This window comes from Octopus bimaculoides, chromosome 3, assembly GCF_001194135.2.
Source record: "Octopus bimaculoides isolate UCB-OBI-ISO-001 chromosome 3, ASM119413v2, whole genome shotgun sequence".
Classification (NCBI taxonomy): Eukaryota; Metazoa; Mollusca; class Cephalopoda; order Octopoda; family Octopodidae; genus Octopus; species Octopus bimaculoides.
The window spans coordinates 36349548-36364779 of NC_068983.1; the positions used below are offsets into that span (position 1 = coordinate 36349548).

General features: G+C 36.3%; 1 protein-coding gene across 1 annotated transcript in view; it reads right to left on the reverse strand.

Annotated features, from left to right (window-relative positions):
• The window catches only part of LOC106873908 (uncharacterized), a 324095-nt gene that overhangs the window by 52706 nt on the left and 256157 nt on the right, over positions 1 to 15232 (reverse strand). Inside the window, exon 11 of the mRNA XM_052966147.1 lies at positions 343 to 483. Within this exon, the coding sequence (XP_052822107.1) occupies positions 343 to 483 (141 nt within the window). The remainder of the gene's footprint in view (positions 1 to 342; positions 484 to 15232) is intronic.

Consider the following 15232-nt stretch of genomic DNA (forward strand, 5'->3'; position numbering starts at 1 on the left):
ATATATATATATATATATATATATATATACACACACACACACACACATACATGATGGGCTTCTTTCAGTTTCTGTCAATCAAATCTAATCACAAGACTTTGGTCAACCTGTAGCTATAGAAGAAGACACTCATGCAAGGGGCCATGCAGAGGGACTGAATTTAAAATTGAAAACAAACTTCTGAATCCCACAACCGTGCCTGCGCCTACAAGTAACTTTGAAGGTTGAGAAAATATAATTAGAAATACCTTAAATTTGAATAGTGATAACAAATAATAAACCCATGTAAAAGAAATTGATATAAAGAATGATAGTAATGTGATTCCATATATGGACACTTACAGAAGCATTTCTCACGATGTCTCTCCAGCTATTCTCAAGAAGAGATGGCGGCAAGTCAACAACGTCCTCAGAGCTCACAGATGGCAGCTTATGGACATAACGTTTCAGTATATCATACATCTGCTCAAGTTTATCTTTGTCCTGTAAAATAAATATAATAAAAATGGTTAATATACACTAATAAGAACAAAGTAATTCAAATATAAAGGAAGCAAGAAGGGAAAAAAAATGAACAAAAATGACAAAATATGTGAACTTTAAATGTCTGTAAATATATTTGCCAGATCATCTTTCTCACATTATGTAAAATGAACTCGTTAACTATCGTAAAAATATAATATCTTAATCTCGAAATGATTTTATAAATAACAGATGTCGTCAAGTGTAGGAAAAACAGCTTGGAAAGATTGAATGGTGGAAAGATAATCAAGAAGTAATTATTCAAAGAGAAAGACACAACTGAAATACAATCAACAGCACAAAGAAATTTTACCAGTAACATTAAAGGAGAGATTGGCACAATGTAAAAGAATGTTCAAATATATGCTTGCTTCTCTAAGTTTATAAAGCAATATAAACAAACCATCAAAACAAAAGAAAGGATTATTCTTAATAATTAAGATTATGATTATTTTTGGTATGATATTATCACTGAAGGAATGAAGATTGGCTAAGGTATCTCACTTAAAATATGTTTTGGCTTGATAACAGAACCAGAGAAGGTAAAATATATTCAGATCAAGTGCAATTTGGCAAGATATACAATCCGGGTAGTTTTGATATGATATAAATGCAAAGACATATTATAATGGGAGTTATTTACATTTAGATAGAAGAGAAGAGAGATAAGATATAATGATACTTGGCCTTAAAGAAAAAAAAAATCAGTAAAGTCTTTGAATATGTCTGACAGGAGAATCTACTGGCAAAGTTGGCCCACCTACTAGCTTCATCCATCACTAACCAACTGGATTGAAAGATTTCAGACAGTTTATTTAATTGCATCTTCTGTGAAGAGTGTTTTCTCTCATCTTTTATATTATTGACTTAAGAATGCTCCAAAACTCAATGAGAAAACTTTTTTAGTGATACTGCCAGGCAAAAAAAAAAAAAAAAAAAAATGCACGCAGCACACTCTGAAAAGTGGTTGGAAAATGAGCAAAGAAAGCACAGTGTTATCAGGTCCGTTTATTTCTGTCTCAATCTGGCGACTATTGAACTTCTCTAATGTTGGTGTCATGAGGAAATGGATTCAGTACACTCTGTGAGGTGGTTGGCAAAAGGGAGAGCATCCAGCTGTAAAAACCAAGCCAAATAACATGTACCAGCACCAGTCTATGGGAAACAGTGGCTCCCCAATAAGAACTGACTCAGCCCATGACAATTCATCCGACCAATGCCAGCATGGAAAGAAAGAAAAGTGCTCTGGACATTACTGTTGCAAATTCAATGACTCATAGGGCCAGTTACCCATATTCCATGGTGGGCAAGTGACTGACATCACAATATTCACCCCTGAATGAAACACCAGAGGGAGAAAGAGAACAAGTACAGTGATAGCAAGAATACAGTTACATGATGTTACATAATAAATATAGAAAAACCACAACAAGAGTAAAACCTCACAGAGCTCTACATCAGAGTCCTACTGCTCAAGTTTTAAGAAAAGTGTATTGAGATCCATGGTTCTTGAAGTTATTCTTTTACATTTGAGTGGACTGGAGCATTATAAAATAAAGTGTTTTGCTCAAGAACACAACACATTGCCCAGTCTGGGTATCAAAACCGTGATCTTGTGATCGTGAGGACAATACTGATCACCAGGCCATGTGCTTCTACACCAGCATGTAATGAAGATGTAAAATGATGATGACATTTATTTCAAAAGTTTTAAATACATGACTTCATATTTTATCTCACTGTACAGCATTTTAGTTGCCTTTTAATTTTTTTTTTTTTAGGAACCTGTGGAAGAGAGAGACCCAGGAAGACATGGAATGAGGTGGTGAAGCATGACCTTCGAATATTGGGCTTCACAGAGACAATGACAGGAGACCGGGACCTTTGGAGATATGCTGTGATTGAGAAGACCCGGCAACTAAAGTGAGATTCTGTTAAGAATACCCCCAATGCATTGGGGGATATGATATGCTTGAGAAGACCTGTTGAGTCAAGTAAAACCAATATTGTAGCTGGGGTTGGTGTCCCCTAACTGGCTCCTGTGCCGGTGGCACATAAAAAGCACCATCCAAATGTGGTCAATGCCAGGTCTGCCTGACTTGCTCCCATGCTGGTGATACGTAAAAAGCACCAACTGAACGTGGCGAATGCCAGTACCCCTTGACTGGCTTGTGCTGGTGGCATGTAAAAAGCACCATCCAAATGTGACTGATGCCAGGTCTGCCTGACTGGCTCCTGTGCTGGTGGCACGTAAAAAGCACCCACTACACTCTCAGAGTGGTTGGCATTAGGAAGGGCATCCAGCTGTAGAAACTGCCAGATCAAACTGGAGCCTGGTGCAACCTCTGGCTCTCCAGACCTCAGTCAAACCATCCAACCCATGCCAGCAAGGAAAATGGACATTAATCAATAATGATGAATACAAGATATGTGAATGAAAGTTTGATAGGCAGGCACTCTAAGGACGTCTGTTGAAACCATTCCTATTAATGGGTGGAAGTACTAAGTCAGTCACCAGATAGGATGAAAAGTAAGTCAGACAAAATGCTGCAAAGCATTTTGTCCAGTATGCTAATGATTCTGCTAGCTTGCCGCCTTACCAATCAAAAGTAATAATGAAAAAATAGAAAGAAAGAAAAAAAATCTAGCACTTTAACAAAAGTGTCATGGCCAATATAACTGGGTATCAACCTCCTTACTAAAAGATTAATCACATTTATCCTGTCAGCTGCACCCTGGTTCTGTGTCCATGACCAAGCTACTAAACAACATTCACTGACCCAGCCTATTTAGTTATAAATAGGTACTAGTAGATAGAGTTCATTATTGAACCTTGTTCTTCATCTATAGTTGTCTATATTTGCCTGGTCAGATATTCTCCTCATTGTTAATAAATAACATTCCAAACTATTAAGGAAACAAACACAGCTGTGATTTAACAATCATATATTTAGTTCAGCAAGGGAAACAGAACCCATGAATAAACCACAGTAATTTTTATCAGCTAAAAAGTGCTGATCTAGCAGACTAGTTTTGTATCTCATTAAAGACTCATCAAGGATTGTTAAGCTTATATCTTCCCTTATATGCTTCGGAGTTTATGAAGAACAGATTTTCTTATATGGAATGTAAACAAAATCATGACAAACAACAAAATTTATATAATGGTAGAAGTTTGACATTTGAGTATTAACAAATATATGAACACATCATTGTTATGAATAAATGGTTCAGTAAGCATAGGGAAAGATTCACAAACAGTCAAACACTTGATGCTTGGTGTAACATAAATAGGTACCTTTTTTTAAACACAATTTTTGTTTACATATCAAGAGATTACAAACTGACAGATATTGACTGAGTATGTACAACACACCCATAAATAATAATGCTTTCTGTATGAACCAATTAAGGAGGTTCTACATTGTTCATTGACTTGCTATAAATAACAGTTAAGTCTCTTTAAAACCACACCCTACTATCTCCAAAAGAAAGCATGTAGAGCTCATGAGTAGAGTAGTTTTGATCATAAATCTGCCATATCAGCACTGACTGACCTGATGCTAAAACAAAAACAGCAAAAATACCTTGGCACTCCATCGGTTATGATGATGAGGGTTCCAGTTTATCTCGTCAACTGAGCAACTGGCTGGCTGTGTACTCCACAGACATGTGTACCTTAACGGAGTTCTCAGGGAGATTCAGTGTGACACAGAATGTGACAAGGCTGGCCCTTTGAATTACAGGTACAACCTATTTTTGCCAGCTGAGTGGACTGGAGCAATGTGAAATAAAGCATTTTGCTCAAGGACACGATGCACCATTAAACACCAAACTCGTGACCATACTAAACCACTATGCTACCTACCCTCTTGACCTGATACTAAACAGCAACAATGAACCAACAATATGGTCTTTTTTTGAGTTGCTGCTTTAAAAAAAAATGTAGTCAGTTCTCACTCAAATGGCACCCTACCATATAAAAAGGACACATTAGATAATGTATTCTAAAATGGACTATCAAATAAAAGTTAAATGCTTTTGACCTTAATGAAGGTTTACCTAGGGCTATGACACTCTTGTGAGTGTAGCTCTCATTCTTTCTTCCTCTCCTTCTCTCTCTCTCTCCATCTGAAGATGGTAAGTTCTTGCCAGTATAATGAGAGGACACTTTTATTGAGGTTTCTGTTGCTTCCATCTGTTCTGCATATTCCCCAACTGATCTACCACCCAATACACACCGTTTCTTTAGACACCATCTCATCCAAACAAGCCATAGCTAATTCAAAGTTGTTTATGGATGCACCTAGAAAGTTCCCTTTCAACGCACAAGTCCAGGCAAGACCAGCAGTTGCCCATGCATACCAACCTCCCCTCTTCTCACCACTGATATTATCCAAGGGAAAGGCAAAGGCTGATACAGCTTGGCACCAGTGATGTTGCAACTCATTTCCACAGCTGAGTGGACTGAAGCAACATGAAATAAAGTGTCTTGCTCAAGAACATAACAGAGCCAGGTCCAAGAATTGAACTCACTACCTCATGATTGTGAGCCTGATGCTCTAACCACTAAGCCATGCGTCTTCACATGATTTACTAGGTATAGCTGCCAGATCTCCTTCGAATCATACCCAACTGTTTTTGAAAGGTTAAGACATGAATAATGTGGAAGGAATGATCATTGACAAGAGATTTTGGATCACAAATTGTCTTAATAAGTAATGAAAGCAATGAATAACTAAACTCAGTAAGTTTATATTTTGACTTCAAAATATTTTTGTAACTCCTGGGCCAAAACAAGAAAGCATCCAACTACCCTTCCTTATTATTATTTCAATAAAAACTTAAGGTTGCTAGCTAAACAACCACAACTACTGAACAGTAATGCTGTCTTATGATGTACACTGTAATATATAGAAACTTCAAAGCTATATTGTGTGGCATATATAATACAGTAAGTGCTAATATAGTATAATACAATAAGTACAATAAAGTAATAGTATATAACACAATAAATTTATAGTTGTATATTATATATCTATAAATCTCTCTCTCTCTCTCTCTCTCTCTGTCTATATATATATATATATATATATATATATATAATCTAGATCTATGAACTAAATTTCATATTAAAAAATTAAAAAATAGATTAAACTGATTAAAACTATCAGTGAAGTCATTCTTTTATTTAATATATATATATATCATTATCATTTAATGTCCACCTTCCATGCTGGCATGGGTGGGATGGTTTGACAGGAGTCAGTCAGGTAGAAACCTGTGACTGTTTTGTGTGTGTGTGTGTGTGTGTGTGTGTGTGTGTGTGTGTGTGTGTGCGTGCATGTGTAGATATTTATATTTTATCTTTTATTTGTTTCAGTCTTTAGATTGTGGCCATGCTGGAACACCACATTAAAGAATTTTAGTTGAACAAATCAATCCCAGTACTAATTTTTTTAAAAGTCGGTTCTTATTCTATTGGTCTCTTTTGCTGAACCACCATGTTACAAGGATCTAAACAAACCAACACCAGTTGCCAAGCAGTGGTGGGGGACAAAATACAGACATAAAGACACACATACTATATACAACAGGCTTCTTTAAATTCCCGTCGACAAAATCCACTCAGTAGGCTTTGGTCGGCCCGAGGCTATAGTAGAAGACATTTGCTCACCCATGCGGTTCGGAAGGAAACCTCTTACTACACAGCCACACCTGACAAAATAGATCTTAGACATGTAAGATGCATGACAATCTTGCTAGTACTGGTGCCTTGAAACAATGGCACCCAGTACATTCTATAAAATGGTTCACATTTTAGGAAGAGTATCCACTTATAGAAACAATGCCAAAGTGAACAATCGGGCTGGGTACAGATCTCTGACTTTTTGGATCCTGCCAAACCATCCAACCCATGCCAGCATGGGAAACAGATACAAAAGCAAGAACAATGATAGTAACTTTGTAGTATATTGTGAGAGAGTGATATATAGGAAGATATATAGTATGAATATAGTATGTTTATAAGAATATTATATGATGGCGTATGCCTGGCTGGCTCTTGTGGTACTGTCCCACCCATGCTAACATAGAACACAGACGTATGATGATGTAATATATATATTTATTTATTAATTTGTAAACAAACCTGAAGGCTGTAAATTACAGAGAAGATTGTTTAGGCTTAGTTGCTTTAAATAGAGTATATATTATTGTAAATGATATATAATAATAATGATAATCATCATCATCAATAATAATAATTATAATAATAATAATAATAATAATAATAATTATATATTTATCTATTTATTTATTATTATTATCTCCGTTTTCTTCCTCTGTTTAGACAAACTTCCTACCTTTTCGGACAAAACCTTTTGTAACCTTCGTCCTGTCTTTGTCCTTACATATTTTTAATTGATATTAGCCCTTGTGGCCAATAAAACGAATTAATTATTATTATTATTATATATATATGTAGTAGGTAACTTTATAAAAAGAATTGGAAAAGTTTGAAGTGGGAAAGAATGGAAAAATGTAGAAGTATGTGTGTGTGTGTGTGTGTGTGTATGAGAGAGAGAGAGAGAGGAGGGAATGACAGAGAGATAAAGAGAACAAATACAGTAATAGCAAGGATAACTTTATATGATGTTACTTAATAAATAAATAAAGAAAACCACAAGAATAAAACCCCACAAACCTCTACATCAGAGTCCCACTGTTCAAATTTTAAGAAAAGTGTATTGAGATCCATGGTTTTGAAGTGTCTATGTCAAAAAATCTTCAAATCATCTTTAATATTTTGATATTTAGAAAAAGAAAAAATACAAAAAAAATCTAATCCAAGTTTCAGAAATTAAGTTTTAGTTTCATAAATGTTCATATTTCCGCTGAGTAATTATTTTATGCAATAATGTAGTGTTTTGGGTTGAAAGGAACAATTCTTGTGGAAAGACTGAGTCAAAACGAAATGTCAGTATTTCTGTCTGCTTCCAATGGATGCCAAATTTTGTGTTGATTTATACGCAGTTGAGATATGTATTTTATGTATGTATGTATGTACATTTAAAAGGACAAATGGGAAAAGAATGCCGAATTCACACAACAGAGATTATATATTTGTTCAAAATTTGAAATTCACTCTGCCGCGACTTCAAGTTTCTCACTTTCGTGTGTTCGTTCAGGTGAGTATAGATATACATACATACATGCATATATGTATATGTTGAAATATTACAGTAGTGGATTCAAGTTGCAAAAGAGTAAACAAAACAAAAGGTGACACCTATCAAACTATATCCTGCATATTCAATTGTAATGCACAAAATTCTTTCCAGATAGAGAATTATTAAATACAATAAACATAGGATGAATTAAACCACTTGAATGCATCATCATAAATTATGTAATACATATATGTTTTTATATATTCACCGTTAAAAGAAATAACATGGTATTGATATAATAAGCATCAGTTTATAGCTAAATCTTGACAATGATTATGATGTTGATAATGACGATGATGATGATGATGAGGATGATGGTGATGATGACTACATAAGGTTGTACACATTTCCAGCTATAGTATCTACTTATTACTTTTGTCTGAAATAGCTACTGTCAAGCTGGCTGTGTAAGATTAACCTGATTTAACAGGATTAAGCTTAAGCTTGAATTTATATGCCCCAAAGAGAAATGAGATTATTTCTATAGACTTCTTTTTTGATTTTTAAAAAAATATTTTTTTTATTTATAGTAAAATCACTAATATATAGCTTTTGTTTTGTGTATCAGCTATCAAAAAAAAAAAAAAAAAAAAAAAAAAAAGAAAATCCCAGACAAGCCTTAATAAATATGTTTTAAGAATGAATGAATGAATCGATGAGACTAATTTAAGGATCCCCAAAGGGCGTTTCTATACCAGTCACTCAAATTAGCAACATAATTTCTATTCTTGGATTTATATCTTTTATCTTTTACTTGTTTCATTTGTTAAACCATGGCCATACTGGAGCAAAACCTTGAAGAATTCTAGTCAAACAAATCAACCCCAGTACTTTTTATCCTTTTGGAAAGCCTGCTACTTATTCTACTTTTGCTAAGTTACAGGAACATAACTGCACCAACATTGGCTGTCATGTAGTGGTGGTGGTGGTGGTGGGGGACAAACACACATAAAGGCACACACACATACATTCTTTCAGTTTCTCTCTACCAAATCCACTCACAAGGCTTTGTCCAGCTCAAGGCTATAGGAGAATACATTTGCCCAAGGAGCCATAATGGCACTGAACCTAAAACTATGTGGTTGAGAAGCAAGCTTCTTACTACACAGCCATACCTCTCCCATTTTCTTTTCGAGCTTTACAGCTTATGATTTATTACCTCTGCCTTCACTAAGGCAGAGGTATTGTTTTCAGTCATGTTTGTTTGTTTGTTTGTCCATGGACAAAATATCTCAAGAACCGCTGGATGGATTTGGATGAAACTTTCAGGGATGTTTGGCCTCGTGACTGGCATGAAATGATTACATTTTGGGATCAATCTGGTACCGGACAAGGATTCTGGATTATTTTTTATATTTTCTTTACATGTATATGTAAAGTTTCACATAGTTCGCTTGTACAGGTACACACATACACACATTTTTAGCACTGAACATTACACACACATGCACACAAACATACCTCTCTTTTACACACACATATACTCACACTTCAAACACCATTTATCATTTTTTTCACCCCTTCCTTCGTTATTCATCTACCACCCCTTCCTTTCTCATTCATATGGTGCTCTCTTTGCCACTTTGTTTCGTTTTTCTCATTGTCATTACTTTCTCTTGCTCCCTCTCAGCCATGGCTATTACTCTCACTACTTCTCCTTCACTGTATTAGTATTTCATCTCCTCTCCCTTCACCTCTCACTCAATATATATATATTTGGATTATTTTCCCGTTTGAGAGCATTTGGGTTCATTTTTAGTATTCTTTTTTGTGACAGCAGTCGATTTTATTTCAGATATTCTCATTTTAAAAATCATCCCTGGTTAATCATTGAGAGGACGTTTGGTGTTGCCTTGGCAGAGGTTTGCACTCACTGAGTGCTCCTGTTTGATTGTTACCTTAAAAAAAAATTTCAACATCTTTATATCATACAAATAAATTATTCATACATTCATCTTTCTCCATTTTCTTTCTTCTAATATTAATATGTATTATTACAATAATCCCTAACATATTGCAGAGACTTTTGCATTATATGATAGTGATTAACTAGTGGAATCTTTTGGATTATATAATCCCTAATGTGGATCTAACTTCCTCAAATTGACTATATATATATATTCTTTTATTCTTTTACTTGTTTCAGTTATTTGACTGTGGTCATGTTGGAGCACCACCTTTAGTCAAGCAAATTGACCCTAGGACTTATTCTTTGTAAGCCTAGTGCTTATTCTATCAGTCTCTTTTGCCAAACTGCTAATTTATGAGGATGTAAACACACCAGCATCGGTTGTCAAGCAATGTGGTGGTAGTGGGGGAACACAAACATACACATGATGGGCTTCTTTCAGTTTTTTCCTATCAAATCCACTCACAAAGCTTGAGGCTATAGTAGAAGACATTTGCCCAAGGTGCCATGCAGTGGGACTGAACCTGGAACCATGTGGTTGGTAAGCAAGCTACTTACCACACAGCTACACCTGCACCTATATCATCATCATCGTCGTCATTTAATGTCCGCTTTCCATGCAGGCGTGGGTTGGAAAGTTTGACTGAGGGCTGGCGAGCCAGAAAACTTCTTGTTACATATAGCCTTCATCTATACAATTTTGTAAATTACCAAAATGAAACACCTGACTAAACACTTATAGTGATTGTTTTGTTTTTCACCAGTAATTACACCCTTTTGTAACTTTTGGTTCCAAGTTCTAATCTATGTAAGGTTCACCTTGCAATCTTTCAGGGTTGATAAAATACATACTGGTAATTACACTGGGGTTAATCTAAGTCAGCTGAACACTTTCCAAACAAAATTAAAACTTATGACCAGTATAAACACATACACTTTGAAAACCATTCCTGTTTTTCAATGACAACAACTATCACCACCACCACCACTACTACTACCACCACCACAACAACAACAAATGATCAGTGTTGCTACACACACCCAGGTCTCTTGTCTATAGTTTACTTTTAGTTTAATATTCAATAGCAGAACTTGTTTAACAGCTGCACCTATTAAATATCAAATGATTAAAATCTTCACACCAAGCATTCTTTCAGCATATCTACAGCATATTTAGCTTGGGGCAGGAGTGACTGGGATCAAGGTGGAGCTCATCTTTTACTTAACAATCACATACATGCACACACACACATGGCTGCCGCTATTGCCATTTATTAAGAGACTTTACACTGCATTGTTGTTGATTGATCTAAAAGGTCTTCACAATCATGGTATGCCCTGCAGCCCAATGATTTTCCCCATGAACCAAAGAATGAAATCACTTGTTTAAATGTAAACCTCCAAGATAGTGAAGAGGAGGTACCATCATCAACATCCTCCAAATTCCATTTTCCATGCTGGCATGGGTTGGATGGTTTGATAGCAGCTGGTCAGTCGGAGAACTGTCCAGGCTCCAATTGTCTGTTTTGGTATGTTTTCTATGGCTAGGTGCCCTTCCTAACACCAACCACTTTACTTTCTATGTGGAACTGGCATGGGTGCTTTTTACATGGTGCCATTATGGGTGCTTTTTACATGACACTGTCATGGATCGGTTTTATGTCACTCTGGTATGGGTGCTTCTTACGTGGCACCAGTATGGATGTTTGTTTATGTGGCACCGGCATGGGCACTTTTTACATGACACCAGCACCATATTTTTTAATTTTAAATTGTATAACAAGCTAGCTGTCACACGGCTGAGTTTATGATTTAGTGACTCAAGTATACACCCAAGATTAGGGGAAGGAAAGAGATACTTTATTTTTATCTATATTAAATTGCATTTTTATCTCATCACAACTCTGTTGAATGATAACTGGTAATGATAAATATAATTCTGAGCTGCAGGAGGCCTCATGAAGCTGGCACTTAACTGAGAGCTCTGTAATATAAACCAGAGAGTCAATTGCGGTTAATGTTTCCAGAAGATCAATGTCCCACTGAATATACAAGTGCCACAGAAAACTTCATCTAAATATAGTACCAAGTATCAGTCTCTCTCGTTATATCTACAGGAGGTGTTAAAGTAAGGTAACTAAACACAAGGTACCTATTTACAGCTAAGTGGAATGTGACATTTAAGTAACAGGTGTTTTGACAATTGATGCATAAAACTCACCCAGCCATAGTGTCTGTCTCAACTTAAACCAACCAAGAAGCCTCTCTGCCAGTGGTTTCTCCTGTTTCTCTAATCTTGTCACACTACTTCTCTATGCATAAGATACGTGACTTCCTTGTCTTACTCCAATAGAGAAAATAAGTTCTGGAGCAAAATCCTCAATGCCCTTAGTGTATTTTCTCATTCTCCCTGCACTGCTCTGTTGTTAGAATTAGGGCCCCTGCTACATAGGCTTGGGAACAGAGGGTGCAAAGAATGTGCTTGCATCTCTTAATTTTTTGGCTGGAGGTGTGCTAATGAAAATCTTTTGAACATCCTCCTGAAAAACAGGGTTTGCATCCCCTAAGCAAGTTTCGCTGCAAAGGTTGACTATGCTTCTGCATGTGTATCAGCCGTCCTGGCAATATCTTTTTTGAGGAAGACTGATGGTTTTTATGTATACAGTCTCCCCACATCCATAGTTTATATCCAAAGGAATGACTACTACCAACTTGGGTCAATACAATTTGGCAGTGGTGTTATTTCAGGTATCCTGTCTAATAGTCTTGCCAATCCACTATCCTGGATTTGTACTTTTCTATATTGGTCTCAGAAAGGATGGAAGTCAAAGTTGACCTCACTGGGGTTTGAACATAGAATGCAGAGAGCTGGAACAAACACTGCGAGGTATTCTGACACTAACAAGTCAATGCACACACACACACACACACACTATATATATATATAACATACATACATGTAAGCATATCTATATATTTATTCCTTTACTGCCCACAGGGGGCTAAACACAGAGGAAACAAACAAGGACACAGAAAGGGATTAAGTTGATGACATCAACCCCAGTGCATAACTGGTACCTATTTAATCAACCCCGAAAGGATGAAAGGCAAAGTTGACCTTGGTGGAATTTGAACACAGAACATAACAGCAAACAAAATACTGCTAAGCATTTTGCCTGGGGTGCTAACGATTCTGCCAGCTCGTCACCCTAATATATATACATATGCAATTCAACACATACACACATTATATACACAGCATACATACATGCAAGCATACCAATATTAAACAAATAAGCATACATATAAAAATATACATATATGCTTATGTGTTACCCTCCACCACCACATTTTTACAAACATCCACTTTACAGTCCAGATTGTAAGAGTAATTGTAATTCGTTTTGAGTGTTGCCTAGAGTCTTTCAATGATCACATCAACTCCACCTCTAAGTGTTGCCATATCAAATAAATACAATAGATCAAAAGGAATTCCTCATTGCTTTGCTTAACAGTTAGATAATGCCAAATGTAGCCCTTACTTAGTGATTTAACTGGCTGCAACTGGTATATCAAGCATGAGAAGTCTAAGTAAAAGATACAGACAGAGGAATTAACATTATGTATAAATTAGACATAGGAGAGATAAAGATAAAAAGAAACCAACTATTTATACTAGACCAGTGCTTCTCACGCTAACTGATGTGGCATACCGGCAGGTTTTTTTCCCCAATGTGCCATGAACTGGTAATATTTCTCAGTAATATTAATTTATACCGGAAACAATATATATAATGAATATAACAAAAGTTGATGATTTTTTTTTATTGTGTATTTATTTTGTAAAGAAATAATACAATATTCTTTTCTACTCAAGGCACAAGGCCCAAAATTTGTGGGGAGGGGGCCAGTCGATTAGATCGATCCCAACATGCAACTGGCACTTAATTTATCGATCCCGAAAGGATGAAAGGCAAAGTCGACCTCGGCAGAATCTGAACTCGGAATGTAAAGACAGATGAAACACCACTAAGCATTTCACCCAGCATGCTAACATTTCTGCCAGCTCGCCACCTTACAGATAATACAATATTACAAAAAGCATTTTATAATGTTTCTTTCTTTTCTGGAAACTCGCCACGTACCAGCAGTTGATGGCTCGCAGACTGGCACCAGTATGTGGACTTTGAGAAGCACTGTATTAGATAACGCTACAATAGAGAGAAGAAATTTGGTTTCATTTTTAATATTTTTTTCACCAGTCTATCCACAAAGTGATTAATGATTATTCATTTCTTTGGTAAACAAAATAGTTTGAAACTTAAGTAATTCTAATCTTAAATGAGATTAATACACACACACACACTCACCTTCTTTTGCTTATCTTAGTTACTGGAGTATGGCTGTATTGGGGAACCACCGTGAAAACCACCGTGAAGTGTTTACTCAAGAAATATTAAAATCTAGTACTTATTCTATTGGTCTCTCATATGGCACTCCATTGGTAATGACAAAGGTTCCAACTGATCCACTCAATAGAGCAGCCTGCTCATGAAATTAATGTGCAATTGGCTGAGCACTCCACACACACATATATCTTTAATATAGTTCTCAGAGAGATTCAGCATGACATAGAATGAGGCAAGGCTGGTCCCATTGAATTATAGGTACAACTCATTTTTGCCAGCTGAGTGGACTGAAGCAATGTGAAATAAAGTGTCTTACTGAAGGACACAACAGACCACTAGGAATTGAACCTACGACCTTACGATCATGAGCCAAATACCCTAACCATTAACCCATGCACCTTCCTCTATCTATCTATCTATATATACACATAAAAGCATCCATAACACTCTTGGATTGGTTGGCACTAGGAAGTGCATCCAGTCATAGGAAACCATGCCAAATCAGACTGGAGTCTGGTAGCGCCTTCCAGTGTGCCAGCCTGGTCAAACTGTCCAACCCATGCCAGCAGGACAACAGACGTTAAATGATGATTATCCAACATCTTTACAACAACAATTTTGGCCACCTTTTTGAATTCCATGGATCTAATACTTATGAGTGGTGAACGGTAATAATGGCACAGGTAAAAATGGCACAAATGAAGAAATAGGTAAAAATGGCACAATAAACTTACTCAAATATACACCACTGGTAAAAGAAGTAGAATAAAGTTTTTACGTAAGTATGTATGTATATGTTTATACGACACTATGTATATAGTCACCATCTATATATCATCATCATTGTTTAACGTCTGCTTTCCATGCTGGCATGGGTTGGACGGTTTGACTGAGGTCTGGCAAGCTAGAAGGCTGCACCAGGCTCCAAACTGATCTGGCAATATTTCTACAGCTGGATGCTCTTCTTAATGCCAACCACTCCAAGAGTGTAGTGGGTACTTTAGACGTGCCACCAGCATAAGAGCCAGTCAGGGGGCACTGACACCAACCTACATATATATATACACACACACACACACACACATAAATATATACACACTCTCTCTCTTTCTCTCGCATGTGTGTATGTGTACACACACACATACACATGTATATATATA